Source organism: Ovis aries, chromosome 9, assembly GCF_016772045.2.
Source record: "Ovis aries strain OAR_USU_Benz2616 breed Rambouillet chromosome 9, ARS-UI_Ramb_v3.0, whole genome shotgun sequence".
Lineage (NCBI taxonomy): Eukaryota > Metazoa > Chordata > Mammalia > Artiodactyla > Bovidae > Ovis > Ovis aries.
In genome coordinates this window covers 73746634-73766201 of record NC_056062.1, presented here as the reverse complement: position 1 = coordinate 73766201, position 19568 = coordinate 73746634, and the positions used below count along the sequence as shown (strand labels likewise).

The 19568-nt window shown below is 35.4% G+C and overlaps 1 protein-coding gene across 43 annotated transcripts in view; it reads left to right on the top strand.

The window, feature by feature from the left end:
* Positions 1–19568, top strand: part of RIMS2 (regulating synaptic membrane exocytosis 2) — a 601609-nt gene that overhangs the window by 120388 nt on the left and 461653 nt on the right. For all 43 annotated transcript variants that reach the window (XM_027973139.3, XM_027973138.3, XM_060393832.1 and 40 more), the window contains one exon: positions 8709–8919. In XM_027973139.3, the coding sequence (XP_027828940.2) occupies positions 8709–8919 (211 nt within the window). The remainder of the gene's footprint in view (positions 1–8708; positions 8920–19568) is intronic.

Here is a 19568-nt window from a genome sequence, read left to right as displayed (position 1 = left end):
TATGAGTATTATCTTTGACTCTTTATATCAGGGATCTACAAAATATGACCTGTAGGTCAAATCCTGCCCATTGCCTGTTTCTGTAAATAAACTTTTATTGGGACACAGTCAAGCTCATTTATTTGTTTGCTTTTCTGTGACTATTCTCGCATCTCTTTGGCAAGTTGAGTCTCTGTGACAGATCCACAAGGCCTACAATATCGACTATCTGGAAATTACATTTTTACCATTATATTTATATTTATAAGCTTAAATATATGTTTATATTCTTAAGATCTTTTATACCTTTCATTATATTTGGAGTTTGGATTCTAACAATGTTGTTTTGGAGTAGAAACAAACCAAAAGCCAATGAAACAAAATATAGACGACTCTATAAATAGACCATTGCACATGTAGGAACTAAGTATATGATAGACTGCTATTATAAATCAGTGGAAGAACGGATGGGCTATTTAATGGTACTGGGAAAATAGACTCTCTATGTGAAAAAGATTGAAATTAAATTCTTGCATCACATTATATATAAAAATAAACTTTAGATCGATTAAAAGCCTAAATGTGAGAGGCAAAATTATAAAGCTCCTAGAAGAAATTATAGAATTTTTTCGTGACTGACTTAGGGGTAAATAAGAATTTTTTTTAGCTGGCCACCAAAACCACAAACCATACAGGGAGAAACTGATGTATTGGAATGCATCAAAATGAAAAAATTCTGCTTAACAAAGAATTAGCAGTTATTTGTCAGACTAGAACTTTTGCTATGCTCAATTTATAAAGAATTAACATACAGGCTATACAAAGTTCTTCTACAAATCAGCAAAACAAACGAAAAAGGCCCCCAGGAAATCCAATAGAGTTTTGGTAAAGGATGGCATGAGTAGGTAGTTTATAGGTGGGACAGTCCAACTGGCTGAACTTCATTAGGAGTCAGAAAAACATGAACTTAAAAAAATGAAAAATTTCATATGCCCAAGCTGTAAAATTTTGTTAAGTTGAATAATATCACATATTGGCAAGGATAAGAGGAAACTGGAACCGTCATACCCTACTTGCAGGTGTGCTGAGTTAAGCCATTTGAGAAGGCAGTTTAGAAGTATTTTTACTGAACTTGAGTATATCTATTATATTCTTGCATACATGTCTCAGAGAAGAACATATATGTGTTTGTAAATATGTCATTCAGTTCAGTTCAGTTCGGTCGCTCAGTCGTGTCCGACTCTTTGCGACCCCATGAATCGCAGCACGCCAGGCCTCCCTGTCCATCACCAACTCCCGGAGTTCACTCAGACACGTCCATCGAGTCCGTGATGCCATCCAGCCATCTCATCCTCTGTCGTCCTCTTCTCCTCCTGCCCCCAATCCCTCCCAGCATCAGAGTCTTTTCCAATGAGTCAACTCTTCGCATGAGGTGGCCAAAGTACTGGAGTTTCAGCTTTAGCATCATTTACAGAAATATTATAACTTATAGGAAATACTGGGTTGGCCAAAAAGTTCATTCATCTGTGTGATGTTACGGAAAAACCCAAACGAACTTTTTGGCTGACAACAATATTACAGAGCAGCGGTCCCCATCATTTTTTGGTACTAGGGACCGGTTTTGTGGAAGACAATTTTTCCATGGACTGGGAGGTGGGGGGATGGTTTTGCAAGATTCAAACACGTTACGTGTATTGTACACTTTATTTTGTGGCAGTCTCATGATATCCTCCCTGGAGAAGGAAACGGCAATCCACTCCAGTCTTCTTGCCTGGAAAATCCCATGAATGGAGGAGCCTGGCAGGCTGCAGTCCATGGGGTCTCAAAGAGTCAGACACGACTGAGCAACTTCACTTCACTCATGATTTTCTACCTTGACTTTCGGGTTCCAGTTCATGCTCCTATGAGAGTCTAATGCCACCTCTGATCTGACAGGAGGTGGAGTTCAGACAGTAATGCGACCGATGGGGAGTGCTGTAAATTCATGTTTGTTTCAGGTGTACAGCACAGTGATTCAGTTATACGTATGAAGTTTATTCTTTTCCAGAATAAAGTGCTAACTTTTAAAAAACAAAGGGATGAATAAAATGTAAATAGGGAAAATTATATATCCATTCAAGTGTGAACTTCTAGTGGCTAGCACTCTGATTCTGCAGCTGAATTTGGATCTGGCTTTACTTACTAGCAGTGTGACTGTAAAGTAAAAATAGCCTCTCTGTAGAATAGGAATAATAATAGACTATTTATAATAATACCTATCTATCTGATACAAAATAAACCACAGACACATTGGCTATAGTCTATTTAGATTTTACTAGAAAAATTTAAAGACTGGTTCCTGAGGGAAGGGAAGTCACACTGGGGAAGGGGAGAACAATTAATTAAAATGGGAGCCAAGCATGAATCAGCGAAGCCAACCTCATGATCAACTCTATTTTGGATACCTAAGGTTTAAAAAGAGAAAGAGAAAAAAAAGGCATGTGTTGCAATCTATTCTGGGAGGAGGCAGGAGGATGTATAAAATACATCCTGTGATGAGATGCACCATAGTGAGTCTAAAGGATGAGTAGCTTTAGCAGAAAGAAGGGAAAGAAACAGTGCAGAAAATGAGGTTGAAGAGGTGAATGTGGGAGCGAACATTCAAGACTTTGTAAGACTTCATAAGAAGTTTTTTCTTTTTCTTGAAAGCAATCAGAAGCCATTAGAGTATTTTAAGCAGTGAGATGACAAGATAATTTTTCTGTAGTATGCAGAAGGGGAAAAGTATGAATGTGAGTAGCCTAGCTGGGATAGGTGGGCATTGATGATAACAAGGCCTATGGTATTGACCATGGATATAGAGACAAGTGGAAGGATTTAGGACACATTTAAGAAGTAAAATTGAAAAGACTTCATGATAGATTAATTATGCATTTGAAGGAGAAAGGTATTTCTAAAATAACTCTATATTTCAGGCCTGCATGAGTAAATGGTGTCACTTATTGAAATAGGGGATACTAGAAGGGAATTTGCTTAATAGGAAAATTACAAGTTCACTTTGATATGCACTGAAATTCAAGTGGCGTTGAAACTTCCCAATACAGATGTGAAGTAGGCAATTGAATATTGAAGCTCAGAGGAGAAGTCTGAGCTGAGGATTTACGTTTATATGTAGGAGGAAAGTAAAGTCAGGCGTGGGTGACACTGCCTAAGAAGACACAGAATGAAAAGAGTAGAGAGGCCTGAATCTTGACCTTCAAAGGAAAAAGAGCATGAAAGGCTAGAGAGACAAGAAGAAAGCCAGAAAAATGTAATGAAAGCCAAGTGGGCAGTGAACATAATTTCAAGTGCTGTTGAGAACCCAGTAAAATGGAGACTAAAAAAATTTGTCCGTTAGTTTTAGGTACAGGGAGGCCGTTGGTAAACTTTGTGAAGATTAAGAAGTAGACTGGAAACCAGATTAGGTTGGTTGAAGAGTGACTGGGATGAGGAAGCAGAGATAGAATTTGGCCTATGTATAAATGGGAAGGGGGAAAATGATCTCTTTGTCAAGGAACATGATTGAGCTCACACCATCACTTCTACATATAGTAGTTTCTCATTTTATAGGACTTGAAGGATGACTACAAAAAAAAGAAAAACCTTTCTAAAAGTCCTCTCTTACCTCCTCAAACTATTGTAGATTAGTCCTATCTGAACTTTTCACTTCTCTCTCTTTCTCTGCTCCCTACAGCAGGAAAGATTTGATCCCATCCCACAGCCCCAATAATGCTACAGTCTCAGGGACTGCTACAGTTCTTACTGTAAGAGAGGCTTCAATAGCTCTAATCTAGCACTTTGGGGTACATAATTACTGATTTCTCTGCTTATGTTACTGGCCATCTCCCTGTGTGTGAAAACTGGGGTTTCTATTTCCCTTGAGGGCCTATGTAGCACCGTTTGCTCCTACTTTTTACTTCTACAAAAAGATTTCTACTTTTTGTTCCAGTGTAACTTGACTTGGTAACTTGCCTAGTACTCCAGTGCCTCTAGAATGAAAACAAAGCATTTGCTCTAATTTTCTTCTTCTTTCTCTTGCTCCCAGAGAGGTTCAGCCATATACTGAGAGATCATGCCAGAGATCGTAAGTGTATAAAGAGGTATATGGTAGAAATGTGTAGACCTCACACATAGAAAGATGATGCTTCCAAATGGTTGGAGAAGCTCTGGTGCACAGCTCATTCTGGTCCACTTAAAATCATGCTTGTTCTTATACATGTTTTATGAACTTAGGTCTCTTGTAGTGATGCTTATTTTGTGTTACTAGAGATTCACTTAAACCTGGTGAAAGACCATCAGGGGAAAATAGTATGTTACCTGAAGTTATAGGAAAAAAAAAAAAACTGGCATAGCCATTTGAATTTATTAATATTAGGTATGAAAATGGAAATATGCTTTTGTGGTTGCAGAGATAAAAGGACTTATATGGCTCTATTTTTAATTTACCTACTGACTTTAGGATGGGGGCTTCCCATGTTGTGCAGTGGTAAAGAATCCACCTGCCAGTGGAAGAGGTACAAGAGATGTGGGTCCAATCCCTGGGTCAGGAAGATACCCTGGATTAGGAAATGGCAACCTGCTACTGTATTCCTGCCTGGAAAATTCTACAGAGAGAGAAGCCTGGCAGGCTACAGTCCATGGGGTTGCAGAGTCGGACATGACTGAGCTACTCAGCACACGTGCTGATTGTAGGTTAGCACTTTGAAACGAACAATTTTTTAAAAGTCAAACTTATTTGAGGTTATATTTATTAGGAGTAAAATTCACTCCTTTGAGGCATACACTTCAGTAAATTCTAGAAAACATACACAGTAATATTTACCACCATGATCAAGACATAGGTCATTTTCCTCACCACCAAATGTTCCTTGCGTCCATTTGTAGTCAGCCCCCTTGCTCTGCTCCACTCCCTAGCAACCATGGATCCGATTTCTGTCCTTATAATTTCATCTTTTTCAGAATGTTACATAAATTAAATAATATCATATACAATTGGACAATCTGTGATCCACAGGCCGCATCTGGCCCACTACTTGTTTTTATATAACCAGTGAATTCAGAATGGCTTTTACATTAAAAAAATGTTGAAAAAAATTGTTTTTTAATAATATTTTGAGATGATAAAAATAACATGAAATTCAAGATTCAGCATCCATAAATAACATTTTATTGGAGCATAGCTGTATCCATTCATTTACATGTTGTCATTGGCAGGTTTCTGATTGATGCTTTTTAAATTGTGTTGGAGGTCTAGAGCCTATACCTTGCCTAACCTAGCTAAGAAGTCTTTGTTGAAAAGGCCGCACTTTTCTTTAATGTTTTCATCTACAAGTGTTATACTTTTAGTCATTTTATTTAGTTCTATAATCTATTGTTTACAGTTTTATAATACATTTAGTTAATTTTCATACAGGTATGAGGTATGGGTTGAGGTTTATTTTTTTACACAATGGGTTTCCAATTACTATTTTTACACATGGGTTTTCTGTTGTTTTAAAGGACTATACTTTATTGTTGAGTTAGCTAGGCATCTTTTTAAAAAAGCAGTGACTGTTTAAGTACTGGACTGTTCTGGACTCTGTTTTATTGTGTGTGTGTTTACGCTTTACCAATATTTGATTACTTCTATAGTTTTTATAGTAAGTCTCCAAATTAGGTAGTGTGAGTTCTTCAGTCTTTTTCTTTTTCAAAATGTGTTGCCTAATTGGAGAGTTTTGCTTCTCCATACAAATTTTAGGTTTAGTTTGTCAATTTGTTTAAAGAATTCTTGCTGAGATTGTGATTTGAGATGACACTGAATCAATTTGTAGAGAATTGATATCTTAACAGTACTGAAGCTTCTCATGATGAATATAGAATATTTCTCCTATTAATTAGATCTCTTTTAATTCTTACTATTAATATTTTATAGTTCTTAGCAAAGAAAGTCTGCTCATATTTTGGAAGATTAATATCTTAGACTTTTCTTTCTTTTATTTTTGATGCCATTTGCATACTTCTTTAAAAATTTTTGATTTCCAACTGTCTATCGCTAGTATACAAAAATGCAATTGTTTTTTTTTTGTATATCGAGCATGTGTCTTGTGACCTTGTTGCTGCTACTGCTGCTAAGTTGCTTCAGTCCTGTCCGACTCTGTGCAACCCTATAGATGGCAGCCCACCAGGCTCCCCCATCCCTGGGATTCTCCAGGCAAGAACACTGGATTGGGTTGCCATTACCTTCTTCAATGCATGAAAGTGAAAAGTGAAAGTGAAGTCGCTCAGCGACCCCATGGACTGCAGCCTACCAGGCTCCTCCGTCCATGGGATTTTCCAGGCAAGAGTACTAGAGTGGGTTGCCATTGCCTTCTCTGTGTGACCTTGCTAGACTCATCTATTATAGGAGTTTTTTTAATAGTTTCTTTGGGACTTTATACATAGACAATTATGCCATCTGCTCAGTTTAAAAATATTCCTTCCCAATCTCTATGGTTTCATTTTTATTGTTTTTCTTGCTTTAATATGTTAGCTAGGATTTCTAGTCTGGTGTTGATTAGGAGTAGTGAGAGATACCACCTTGCTTTGTTCTTGATTTTAGGGGGAAAGCACTCAGTATTTCAAATACAATATGATGTTAGCTGTAGACCCTTTTGTGGATACTGTTACTGAGTTAAGGACATTTCTGTCTATTCCTAGTTTGCTGATTTAGGTGCTTTCTCAACATATTTTGACATAATCGTATGTTCTTTCCCTTTGTTGTTGTTGTTAGTTGCTAAGTCATGTCCGACTCTTTGCAATCCTATGGACTGTGACCCGCCAGGCTCCTCTGTTTATGGGATTTTCCAGGCAAGAATACTGGAGTGGGTTGCCATTTCCTTCAGAGAATCTTCCTGACCCAGGGATCAAACCTGCGTCTCCTGCTTTGCAGGCAAATGTTTTACCGCTGAGCCACTGGGGTGTGAAATCACTAGTCAAGTCAGGGGCTCAGATAGGTTTGGATTGTGTCATTATCTTCAGGGCACTACTATTTTCAGATTTCTCTAACAGAGAGCTCCTGTTGCTTTTTCCTTGGGGTGAATGCAGGAGTACTGTACTTTTTTTTTTATTTTTATTTTTTTATGTTTTGCTACCCCTTCAGCTGTCACAGAGGGAGAGGGCCTCTCTCCACATTCTTGCCCATTCCCCGGCAGCAGAATACTGGTGCTTATTTCTTGATACTAGGCTTGTGATAGGGTTGGGGTGTTCTGTTGTGTGTTTTCCATCTTCCATCTCTGTCTAGGAGGGCCTCAGGGATGAGGCCTGCTCAGAGTTCTTATTCCCTTTTTCCCAAGTAAGGAAGTTGGCTTGGTGTCTCTGAATGGTTTAGGGCGGGAATTTCTACCTCCCTCTTTGTGATAAAAGCCTTTGATCTGTGGGTAAGCTCTTGACTGAAGATGATTTCCTGTCCGTCCTTCAGGAGAAGAGGGCTTTTCCCCTCCCAAGCTTTTCCCTAGCTGCCTGGGTCTTTGCCTTTGTCCTGGGGATGACAGAATTTACTCCCGTTTCCTATGGCTTATAGCTTTGGCTTTTTAAGGAGAAACAGTCTGGGGAATTCCTGTGCTCTAGCAGCCACTTCTGTTATATTTGTACATATGCACCCCCAAAAGGTTCTTTTTGTTCTTACGTCCTGCTCTCCTTGTTCCTCATGAATAACCAGTACAGGTATGTGGAAGAGTGCTTGTGATCCTGGGCCCATAGCTATTCCAGATTGTCCGATTAGCCCACACTTGACTTTTACCAGTTGTTAAATAAGATTTTAGTGAACTTCCTCTTAACTGTCTGGTGGCCACCTCTTTCTTCTGTGCTCTGCCAAAGGTGAAATAGTGTGTCCCATTGTTCTTTGGAAGATTTGTCTTGGAGTTCAGATTGTTTGCTTGTCTTATAACCCTCAACTCTCTGATGGGATCAAGAGAAGTTATGCTGTTGTAGATTATTTAGCCTTTTGTCCTCTTTAGGATGAGTGACATTATTTGCAGCTTTGTAAATCCTAAGCATTAGTTCTGACTAGGAACTTTGATTTGTAAATCAAAATTATAGTTTTAATCATTTAAAACCATCTTTTATAAAGATAATAGTAAAAGTTTTATCACTATTTATTTTTAACTAGAATCAGTAAAGGCCTTACTTTTATTTGTACTGCCTTATTTGGTAGACTCCTAATATTTTAAGTGTCTTTGCAGCCAGCTAATGTCCAGGCTGTTGAATAGATTTAGATAGTTAGTGAGACCACTCATCCAATGTTTTCCTCTCTGTTTTGATTCTTAATTGCATTCCAGTTGAGATTCTGTCTCGGTGGTTTGAAGTTGATAGGTTTTGGTTTCCCTGTGCAAGTCATATCATTCAGTCTATTTCTGAAGCTAAACTCTTGAAAAAAAATAACATTATAAATATTTCATGGTATATGATTGAAACATATTGCAGATAGTTGGTAGAAATTTTACAATTACCTTTCAAAAAAGTATGTTAATTGTACTGTTTGTCAAATTAGCATGTATATCAGAAGTTAGAACTAGTTACACTTTTCCGATGCTGTGGGACTTAAAAGATGTTATTATCAACAGAAAGTTAAATTTTTATTCTTTATTCTCACATGGATTTTTCAGATACAAAATTGTGTCCACAGATTGTGGTAATTCTTACTATTTTTGGGGACCATCAGGAAACCAAATTTTTCTTGTCTGTGTTCTCTGCAGAAAACTTCATCAGCAGTTTGAAATGTATAAGGAGCAGGTGAAGAAGATGGGTGAAGAATCACAGCAGCAGCAAGAACAGAAGGGTGATGCTCCAACCTGTGGCATCTGCCACAAAACCAAGTTTGCTGATGGATGTGGCCATAACTGTTCATATTGCCAAACCAAGTTCTGTGCTCGTTGTGGAGGTCGTGTGTCATTACGCTCAAACAAGGTACAGGATTAGAGCTGAATTTCGTAATTCTCTCATACTTAAGCTCATTGTGAATAAAATAGACAACTGAAATTAACATTCAGGTTAATCCATGAACAGAAACCTTCCCTAGTGTCTTCAGTTCAGATAAAAGAATTAAAAAAACTTTCCTCTGAATTAAAAAGGTATTTATCTCATTGTTTTTGTTCTTTAGCTTATGATCTTTTAGACTCATAGGATCTTAGACTTTCAAAGATGAAGAGACTTTAGAGATCAGTTGGCCTAATTCCTCATTTTATAGATGTAGATAACTCAGATCCAGAAAGATTAGAGTTCATTGTTAAAGTCACACAGCTGGTTCATGTTTGAGTTTTGTCACAGCTTTTTCGATTACCTCACATAACATTATCAGCTTGGTAGATCTGCTCTTCTTTTGGCCTGTATTTCCTTTGTTTCTGAAGGAGGCTCTTTCTGGCTTTGAGATTCTATGTTTCATAATTTTATAGCTTTTGAGGCTACAATACCCTTTATTTTTGTTTTAACATTAGTGAAAAAAATAGTAGAATATGGAATTAAAAGAAGAAATGTTAAGGCTGTGTTTCACACCTGTTCTAGATTTTTGTAGTTTATCCATCCACCTGAGGGAATATATTAGTATTTCCCAAAGAATGCTATGCTGAAATTAGCAAAAACAGTGTTTTAAACTGTCTCAATTAGTTCTTTATAATTTGCATTTATCTCCTTCTTAGTAGGAGATATTTATCACCCAGTTCTTAGGTAGCTTAAAAATATGAAGCTGATGTCTTTACATACATTACTTAGACATAACGGGAATTTGTTAGCCTTTGTGATTTAATTTCTCCATTTTCTCATTGCTTCCCTTTTCTCATTCTTTTGTTTTACCCAGAACTAATAACTTTTCTTTATCTTTCTCCCTGTTTACCTGATTATTTTTCTTTTCCTTGACTAGTCGTATTGGCTAGAAACTTTAGTATAATTTTGAGTGGAAGTGATGAGAAGAGACATTCCTGTTTTGTTCTCATCTTGTGGAGAAAGCATTCACTTTTAAGTATTATGTTAGCTGTCAGCTCTTCATAAATGTTTCCAAAAGTTTTTGTTCGTTTGTTTACCTTAAGAATAGATGTTGAATTTTGTCAAATACTTTTTCTCTGTCTATTGAGATTGATTATATGTTTTTGCTTTCTTTGTTAATATGGTGAACTACCTTGATTTATTTTGATGTGTTAAATCAACTTTTTTTATTTATGATCGATTATATCTTTTACATGTTAATGAGTTGGATTAGATAAAATTTTGTTTACAGTTTTCGCTTTTGTGTTTCTGAGGGTTAATATCTGTAGCTTTCTTTTCTTGTGATGTGTGTCTTTGAGTTGGGTGTTAGAGTAATGCTGGCTGGATAAAATGGATTGGGCAGTATTTCTTTCTCTCCAGTATTTTAGTAGAGTTTCTGTAGAGTTGGTATCATTTATCCTTTAATGTTTTATAGATTTTACCAGTGAAGCCATCTGGGCATACGGTTCTATTTTGGGGGGAAAGTTTTTAAGTACAGTTTCAATTGAATAGATATAGGGTTATTCAGGTTATCTATTTTTTTTCTTGAATGAGCTTTGGTAATTTGTATCTTTCAAAGAATTTGTTTAGTTCCTTGTAAGTTGTTGAATTAATTAGTATCATAGTATTCCATTATCATTCTTTTAATGTCTGTATAATTTGTAGTGATGTTGCCTCATTCTTGATATTGGCAATTTGTATCTTCTCTCTTTTTCCCTCTTCAGTCTGACAGATAATTACCTATTTTATTGATATTATCAAAGAACCAGTTTTTCATTTTATTGATTTTAAATTGTTGATCTCATCTTTGATCTTTATGATTTGTTTTCTGTTGCTCACTGTGGGTTTAATTGTCTCTTCTTTCTTCTGGTTTCATAAGGTGGAAGCTGAGGTTATTGCTTTGAGATATTCCTTCTTTTCTAATACAGGCCTCATGTGCTGTTAATTTCCCCTAAGTACTGCTTCAGTAGCATCTCTCAAATTCTAATATGTCGTGTTTTCATTTTCACTCAGTTGAAATATTTTCTAATTTTACTTTTCTTTTTTAACTTATGAATAACTTAGAAGTATGTTATTTATTTTTTAATTATTTGGGGTGGAAGTGTCTAGAGATCTTTCTGTTCATGATTTTTAATTTTATTCTGTTGTGGTCCCAGATATACTTCACATGCTTTGAGTCCTTTGAAATGTACTGATACTTATTTTATGGCCCAGACTGTGCTTTATTTTGACAAATATTCTGTTTGTTCTTGAAAAGAGTGTATATTCTGTTATTTTTTGACAGTGGTTTTAAATGTTCAGTAGGTCAAATTGTTTAACAGAGTTGTTCAACTCTACTAAATCCTTATTTTCCACATTTTTTTCTACCAATTATTAAAAGATGGGTATTCAAATATGTCACTCTCAGTTTTATCAACTTTGACTATATATTTTAAAGTTCTGTTTTTAGTTGCATAAACAGTTGGGATCATTACATCCTATTCAAATAATTGGCCCCTTTATAATTGTTATTTAACAATTCCTTTATTCTTGGAAATATTCTTGGCTCTGAAATATTCTGTTTTATCTGATCTTACTGTAACCATTCCAACTTTCTATTGGGTAGTAGTAGCATTGTTTATGTTTTCTCTTCTTGCCCAAGTGAGACTAAGTGTAAATCCCAGTTTTATTATTTACTAGTTCTGTGACCTAGTATAAGAAGCTTAGTCTCTCTGCCTCAGCTTCTTCACCTGTAAGTAGAAGGAATAAGAGGATATATCTTACAAGGCTATTGTGAGGACAAAATGAGTTAATATTTGTGCAACACTTAGCATGTACCTGGCACACACACTGAGTGCTTTTAAAGTGCTTTGCAGTAATTTCTATAGTATTGCTTCTTACCTAACAGGGATGTAGGGTCCCATGAAAGAACCTTTCACATATGTTTTCTTATTCAATTAAATGATCATATTTTATATTGGGTTAGTGTGTTCCTTGTTGCATACCTAAACTGATTCTGTCATTATGAATATATATGTAAACTATATAAGGTAATTCTAATCTTTAATCATTGCTGCTAAGTCACTTCAGTCGTGTCCGACTCTGTGTGACCCCAGAGACGGCAGCCCACCAGGCTCCCCCGTCCCTGGGATTCTCCAGGCAAGAACACTGGAGTGGGTTGCCATTTCCTTCTCCAATGCAGGAAAGTGAAAAGTGAAAGTGAAGCACCAGGCTCCTTCGTCCATGGGATTTTCCAGGCAAGAGCAGTGGAGTGGGTTGCCATTGCCTTAATCTTTGAATCGACCATTTAGTATTTTTTCTTTAAACACAGACTAAGTATAAAACTGAAGTAAATATTCAAATGATTCAATTGTAGGTTCATTTGTAGTCATTTTAAAATATCCAAATTTTCCATTTGTTTAAAATTAAACTACTACTCCACAGCAGGTTTTTATTTTTCACATGAGATTTTAATGTCTTAAGGACCTTGATAATATTTCATATTTATACATTACCTTTGTTTTTCAAGCAACTCAATTCTAGTTTGATTAAAATCACTTTGGACAAATACAGTGAAACTTTAAATTGTGTTACTAAAATCTGATTAGAAGAGATGACTAGTCCTTTTGTTTTGAACTTCTTTTCCTTGGAGGCTTGCCAGTTCAAAGAGAAGAGGTATTTTGATTAAGCGTCATTATCCTTACTTTTCCCTTTTCCTTTAACAATTTTCTTGGGAGATTTTATTCATTTTCATAGCTTCATATTCTGTTATATGCTGATGATTTACAGATGTGATTTCACTAGCCGGATTATTCTTTTGAGCTACAAGTCTATCTATGTAGCTTCCTGCTGAAAATCTATGCTTAGATGAATTGATAGTCACCTCATATTCACCTTATCTATACTTGAATTCATTATTTTCCACCAAATCTGCTGCTCATGTGTTTTTTTCTTTCAAGGAATTGCCTTCTTATTCTTCCGGTTGCTCAAACCAAGCTCTGGGAGTGCTTTTCTCTTTCTTCCTCTTCCTCAAGCATGTCTTAAGGGGCCATACTTCTCTGTATCTCCTAAGTCAGTTTACTTCTCTTGCTACTACTGTGGTTCATACCACTATCATATATGTTTCTTACCTGAAGTATTGCAATAGCTTCCTAACTGTTCTTTCCACTTCTAGACTTTTCTTCTTCCAGTCTGTCTGCACATTTTAGCAAAGTAAACACTTTATAAAATAGAAGCAATGTTGTGCCTTATTTATAAATTATATAATAGATTTTGTGTTGACTTTTTATCCTTATTGGAAGATAGTAGAGATACAATGGTAGAGTAATATTTCATATGTGTATTATAGGTAAATTTTCCATGTATATGTTATAGCTAAAATTGAACCTGTATTATCTGTTAAGAGGGATCGAGTATGTGCCAGTTTGCTTCAGTCGTGTCCAAGTCTTTGTGACCCTGTGGACTGTAGCCCCCCAGGCTCCTCTGTCCATGGAATTCTCCAGGCAAGAATACTGGAGGGGGTTGCCACGCCCTCCTCCAGGGGGTCTTCCTGACCCAGAGATTGAACTTGCGTCTCTTATGTCTCTTGCATTGGCAGGTGGGTTCTTTACTACTAGTGCCACCTGGGAAGCCCTAAGAGGAATTAACTATTAGCAAATTCATTAGCTTCATGTTTTTTTTCTTTTTTAAAACAATTTCTGCAATGTGAGTTATTTTAAGAAAGTATTATGCTTCTAAGCTTTTGCCAGATTATTAATATAGTTAACTGTGAAGACTTTAGTTCATACATGTCAGTTATAATTTAGTCATTCCCAGCTGTGCTGTGCTTAGTCGCCCAGGCATGTCTGACTCTTTGTGACCCCATGGGCTGTAGCCTCCCGCAGGCTTCTCTGTCCATGAGGATTCTTCAGGTAAGAATACTGGAGTGGGTTGCCATGCCCTCCTTCAGGGGTCTTCCCAACCCAGGGGTCATTCCCAGCTAACTTGTATCCAAATATGCCAGGCACATTTGTGCTTTTGTGCTTTTTACATATTCCATGTTCTTTGCATAAAATGTTCTCCCTCACTGGTCTTGCCAGCATTCTCTTTATTACTTTAGAGGCCTACTTATATCTCAGAAGCTTTCAATTTTTTTTTCCAAGTTCTGTTATCTCATCAGTCATTTGTGTTTCCATAGTGTCTTATTCTTCGCTTGCTTTCAGGCATCTTTCTGTTCTGCAGTGATTTGTTCAGTTCCCTCTCAATACATTCAGTTCTTTGATGGCAAGAACTGTCTGACTCACTTTTTATGTTTCATAAATCTAGTATAGTACCTGTTACATATATGTGAGTGCTCCATAAATGATTTTTGTTAAACTAAATGCTCACCAGTAGTTTTCCTTGACTGCATACAGTTGCTTTTCTTTTTTACAATAGCTTTTATATGACCTGTATGTAGTTTTAACATTTGTAACAAATGAATCAGTCAAGATAATAATATAGCAGATCCAGCTTATCCCTTCTACACAATATCCTGTGTTTTAATCAGCTAGAATATCAGATATAGAACTGTGTGTCAGGCACTCTATATGGAGAGCTTTTCATATTGTTTAATTCTCAGGAAACTGTATAAAGTAAATATTAATTTCCTATTTTGCAGATAAGGAAGTAAAGGTCTAGAGAGCTTAAGAAAATCGCATGAGGTATACAACTAGAAATGTTTCAGAGAAACAATGATGCCTAAAAAGACATGATTTTAATTTTTAATTTAAATTTATAACTTATTATAATGTATCAGGTTATTATTACATTATGAAGTATTATCATTATTTATGTTTAATTAAAGATAAATGTAACAATTTTAAACTTTACCCTATTTAAATATGTTCTCTTGACCAAATCATGTATCTTTTTATTTATTTAATATTCATTTCTATTATGGTTTATTATAGGATATTGGATATAGTCCCATGTGCTTATACAGTAGGACCTTGTTGTTTATCCACTCTGTATAAGTTTTCATCTGCTAATCCCAAACTCCCAATCCATCCCTCCTTCATCTCCCCTACCCCTTGGAAACCACAAATCTGTTCTCTATGTCTGTGAGTCTGTTTTTTGTATTGTAGATAAGTTTGTTGTATCATATTTTAGATTCTACATATATGTGATATCATATGGTATTTGTCTCTTTTTGGCTTACTTTACTTAGTATGGTAATCTCTAGGTCCATGCATGTTGCTACGAATGGCATGATTGCTTTTTTTAATGACTGAGTAGTATTTCATTGTATATATGTACCACATCTTTTAAAATTTTTATTTTATTGGAGTTTAGCTTATTTATAATGTGGTATTAGTTTCAGTGTACAGCTAAGGGGTTCAGTTATACATATAGTCATTCTTTTTTATATTCTTTCCTTAAAACTCAGGTATCTTACGTATTATTTTATTTTCTACATTTATAGTGTTAGGAAACTATGACCCCAAATTACCAATAGTGATCAATAATATTTTATCTTTAATGACTATTTCTACTTATTTTTTCTTTTAAGTTACAAAGTTTAGAAGGCTTAAGTTAATGGGACAAATACCTTTTAGAAGTAATATGAATAATTCATGTAGAATTATATTTTGTCAGTTTTTGATAGTATATGATGAAATTAAACAGTGATACTGTGTTTTATTATATTTCTACATAAAAGCTTTTTTCCTTAACTTCTTTTAGTTTTTTTCTTTGAGTTAATTGAGTATTCAATTAAGATTTTATTTGTGGAAAGAACATTCTCCTTTTTCTGATGTTTGGGTATTTACTTGCTTTTGTAGAAATTGTTCTCTTTATACGTCTTAACATATACCAGTATATAGCATGCTCTTGCTTGAAATGTATGGAAAAGTTTTTCCTCTTATAATGTTTATATTTTGGTCAAAATGTAGTTTGAAATTTTCCAGAATTTTAATTTCATTGTCTTAAAAAGTTTATTTGTTTTAAGAATGGAATTAATTATTTATTTTTTGTTTTGTCTTTTCTGTCCTTTCTAACTTGCTTTCGTGGATATTCACACCAGGAGGACAAAGTGGTTAGAGTCTTTTTTCTGTCTAATATTATTTTTTTTCTGATTATTAATGCTAATATAATTTTATAGTTATATTTAATTTATTTACTCAAGTGTTTTGTTACAGTTGTAGTGCATGATAATTGCTAAACAGTAAGATATATTTTAAGCATGCTATCTGAATTTACTGAAAGACATTTAGTTTATTATATTATAGATGACAGTTTGACTATTTTACTTGATTCTTAAAGAAACTTGCCTTTTTAGAATATAGTATTTTTTAAAGGAAATGTGTTTTTATAACATTTCTCATTGTGATAAGAATTCCTTTAATCTTATTATGTCCCCTAAACTGATCATTGTACTGGTCAGAATTTTTAAAATAAGTTTCCAAGTTAGTATAAAGATTCAATTTTTGTAATAATGAGTCACAATAACATTGAACATGGGTTTTCTGAAGTATATAATAATAGTTAAGTATTTAATATATTTTAATTTTTCTTAAAATATGTTTTAGAGATTGGTAAAATGCTTATTTTTTACCCTCATGTTGAATATTATATATAAGTACAATTTACAAATTCTTAGAAATATAAAATTTGATAATACATTATAATAATCTGCTGATCTCTGTCTTTTAAAAGTCTGATTTGAATTTGTATCTGCTCTGGAGCCTGGTGACTTCCTGCAAACACAGATAAAATCTTTCTGTTCTGATTCTTTATGATGAATCAGACTAAAACTTGAAGTCTTTTCAAGTTTTCCAAATTCAAATTGGCATAAAACCCAAAGAGAATTTCCCTAGCTGAGGTCTCCTCTTTCTTGTCATTTGGAGCCTCTTCATTCTCTTCAGTCTTCAGTTACGAGGCTGCAGATGATGTAGACATTGGCAAATACTGATGTGAGTTTAGATATGAACCCTCTGAGCAAAAGAAAAGATACTGTGACTACCCAGATGGTATATAGTCTTTAACCCAGAGCAGGTCCTCTAAACAACTTGCCAGCTTTCTACCAGTCAGCTGTATTATTTGACTCTCACATAGTACAATTCAAAGCCTTTTAGAGTCTCTGCTGCAACTTTTGTGTCTAGAGTTAACACAGGGTACATAATGGTGTGATTATTGTCTGTAGTTTCACAATGAATTCTGACACCTATCCCAGTAATGAGACATATAGTAGTAGTTCAGCTATAGAAATTATTTTCATGTACTGACACAATTTCATAATGTAACAGTCAATATTTTAAGCCATGGATTGACTAACAGATAACACTAATTTTATGTGAATTTGGAGCATTGCGGTTAAAATTTGACAAGTCTTTCTGTGATATTCTTTATGCACCGGTGTTCAATAGAACTTTCACCAGTGATGAAAATATTTTATGTCTCTACTGTAATACTATAGGTGCTAGTCACATGCAGCCATTGAACGCTTGATTTGTGGCCAGTGGGACTGAGGAATTGAATTTTCAATTTTATTTAATTTTAATCAAATTTGAATAGTTGTATGTGGCTAGTGGCTAAGTCGGATAGCAAGCACTGTATGGCTATTAAACCTCTAAGGCAATTCCCTGCACTAATAATAGCAGTATGATGTGTGTAGTCAGTGGACATGTACCTGGACAGAACACAGAAGGGTTAAGTGTCATTGCCAACCTCTTATATAGTCAAGAAGGATAATGGACAAGGAACATCCTCCCAAAGGGTAGAACCAGGGCGTATGATGGTAATAAGTGTAATAGTCAATGGAGAACCTAGATACCAGGTAGAAGAACCAAGGAAATTAAGGTGTTGTTTTTGTAGGGATTACTGTGTGCTATGGACAATCAGCCATGGGTATATTTCTCATTCTTCCTGTTTTTGAATGAGAGTTTTTGTTGCAGTTATATCATTTTGTATTGGATGTGTTGAGAACAGATAACTTGGCTTTCATTGTATACAATGACTTACAGTATCAGTTGTTTATAATAATCTACACTTGACTGTGTACAAAGATTTGTTCGGCTTCACAGATCCTACGTTCAGAGCTAGGTTTTATAACTAAGTGAGAGTTGGGAATTCTTTCCTTTGGATGGGGGATATGTTACATGTAAAATATATGCATGGAAATTGTGAGCAGTTGAAAGCAGACTGTTCTAGACCCTGTTCAATCACTATCTGAACAGACATTTAAAAAAATGTCTTTTAATTTCATGGCTGCAATCACCATCCTCAGAAAAATAAAGTCAGCCACTGTTTCCCCATCTATTTCCCATGAAGTGATGGGACCAGATGCCATGATCTTCATTTCCTGAATGTTGAGCTTTAAGCCAGCTTTTTCACTCTCCTCTTTCACTTTCATCAAGAGGCTTTTTAGTTCCTCTTCACTTTCTGCCATAAGGGTGGTGTCATCTGCATATCTGAGGTTCTTGATATTTCTCCCGGCAATCTTGATTCCAGCTTGTGTTTCTTCCAGTCCAGCGTTTCTCATGATGTACTCTGCATAGAAGTTAAATAAGCAGGGTGAGAATATACAGCCTTGACGTACTCCTTTTCCTATTTGGAACAAGTCTGTTGTTCCATGTCCAGTTCTAACTGTTGCTTCCTGACCTGCATACAGGTTTCTCAAGAGGCAGGTCAGGTGGTCTGGTATTCTTATCTCTTGAATAATTGTTCACGGTTTGTTGTGATCCACACAGTCAAAGGCTTTGGCATAGTCAAGAAAGCAGAAATAGATGTTTTTCTGGAACTCTTGCTTTTCCATGATCCAGCGGATGTTGGCAATTTGATCTCTGGTTCCTCTGCCTTTTCTAAAACCAGCTTGAACATCTGGAAGTTCACGGTTTACATATTGCTGGGGTTATTTTAAAACATGTTGCTTTATTTTTAAGTATTTGAGTAATTTTTAGATACCTAATTGAGTTCTAATTTAGAGCCATTGTAGTGAGAGAACATCTCTGTGAATTTTTGACCCTTTAGGATTTACTGAGACAATGTGTGTCTTTTTTGATGAATGTTCCATATTTACTGGAGAAGCATGTGATTTCAGAGAACCTCAATCTATGGGTATCTTTTACAGCCATTGTTGGTGGTGTATCTCTCAAGCAGTTAATTTGTTTTTCTTCCAATTTGTAAAATTGGAATTTTTTTGGTAAAATTTCTGTCCTGGCATCAGTTTTGGTTTGTGGGTTCCTGGATCATGCTGCAGATTACAAACCTATGTGAGGTGCAGGCAATTTTTTTGAATTCTTAGGGGAGACTTTTTTTGTTTGTCCATTGTATAAGCAGAGACTTCATACTTCCTTGTGTTTTCCCTTGTCAGTAGATGAAATATTTGTAGTTTACTTTTTCACTGAAGATACAGTTTTCAGTATCTTGGATTGTACATCATCATAAATTCAATTCTTTGGCCTATATATGCCCAGGTTTTTATTCATCTTTTTTTTAATCCTTGTGTTTTTCATGGATAGGCCTTAACATTTTAAACTACAGAATGTCAGTTTTAAGCATACCACTCTGGTTTGTAAACCCATTGTCTGTTTTGGCATATTGGCTTTTCCTTCTTTGTAAGCCTACCTTTGTGTGCTAAGTTGCTTCACTTGTGTCTGACT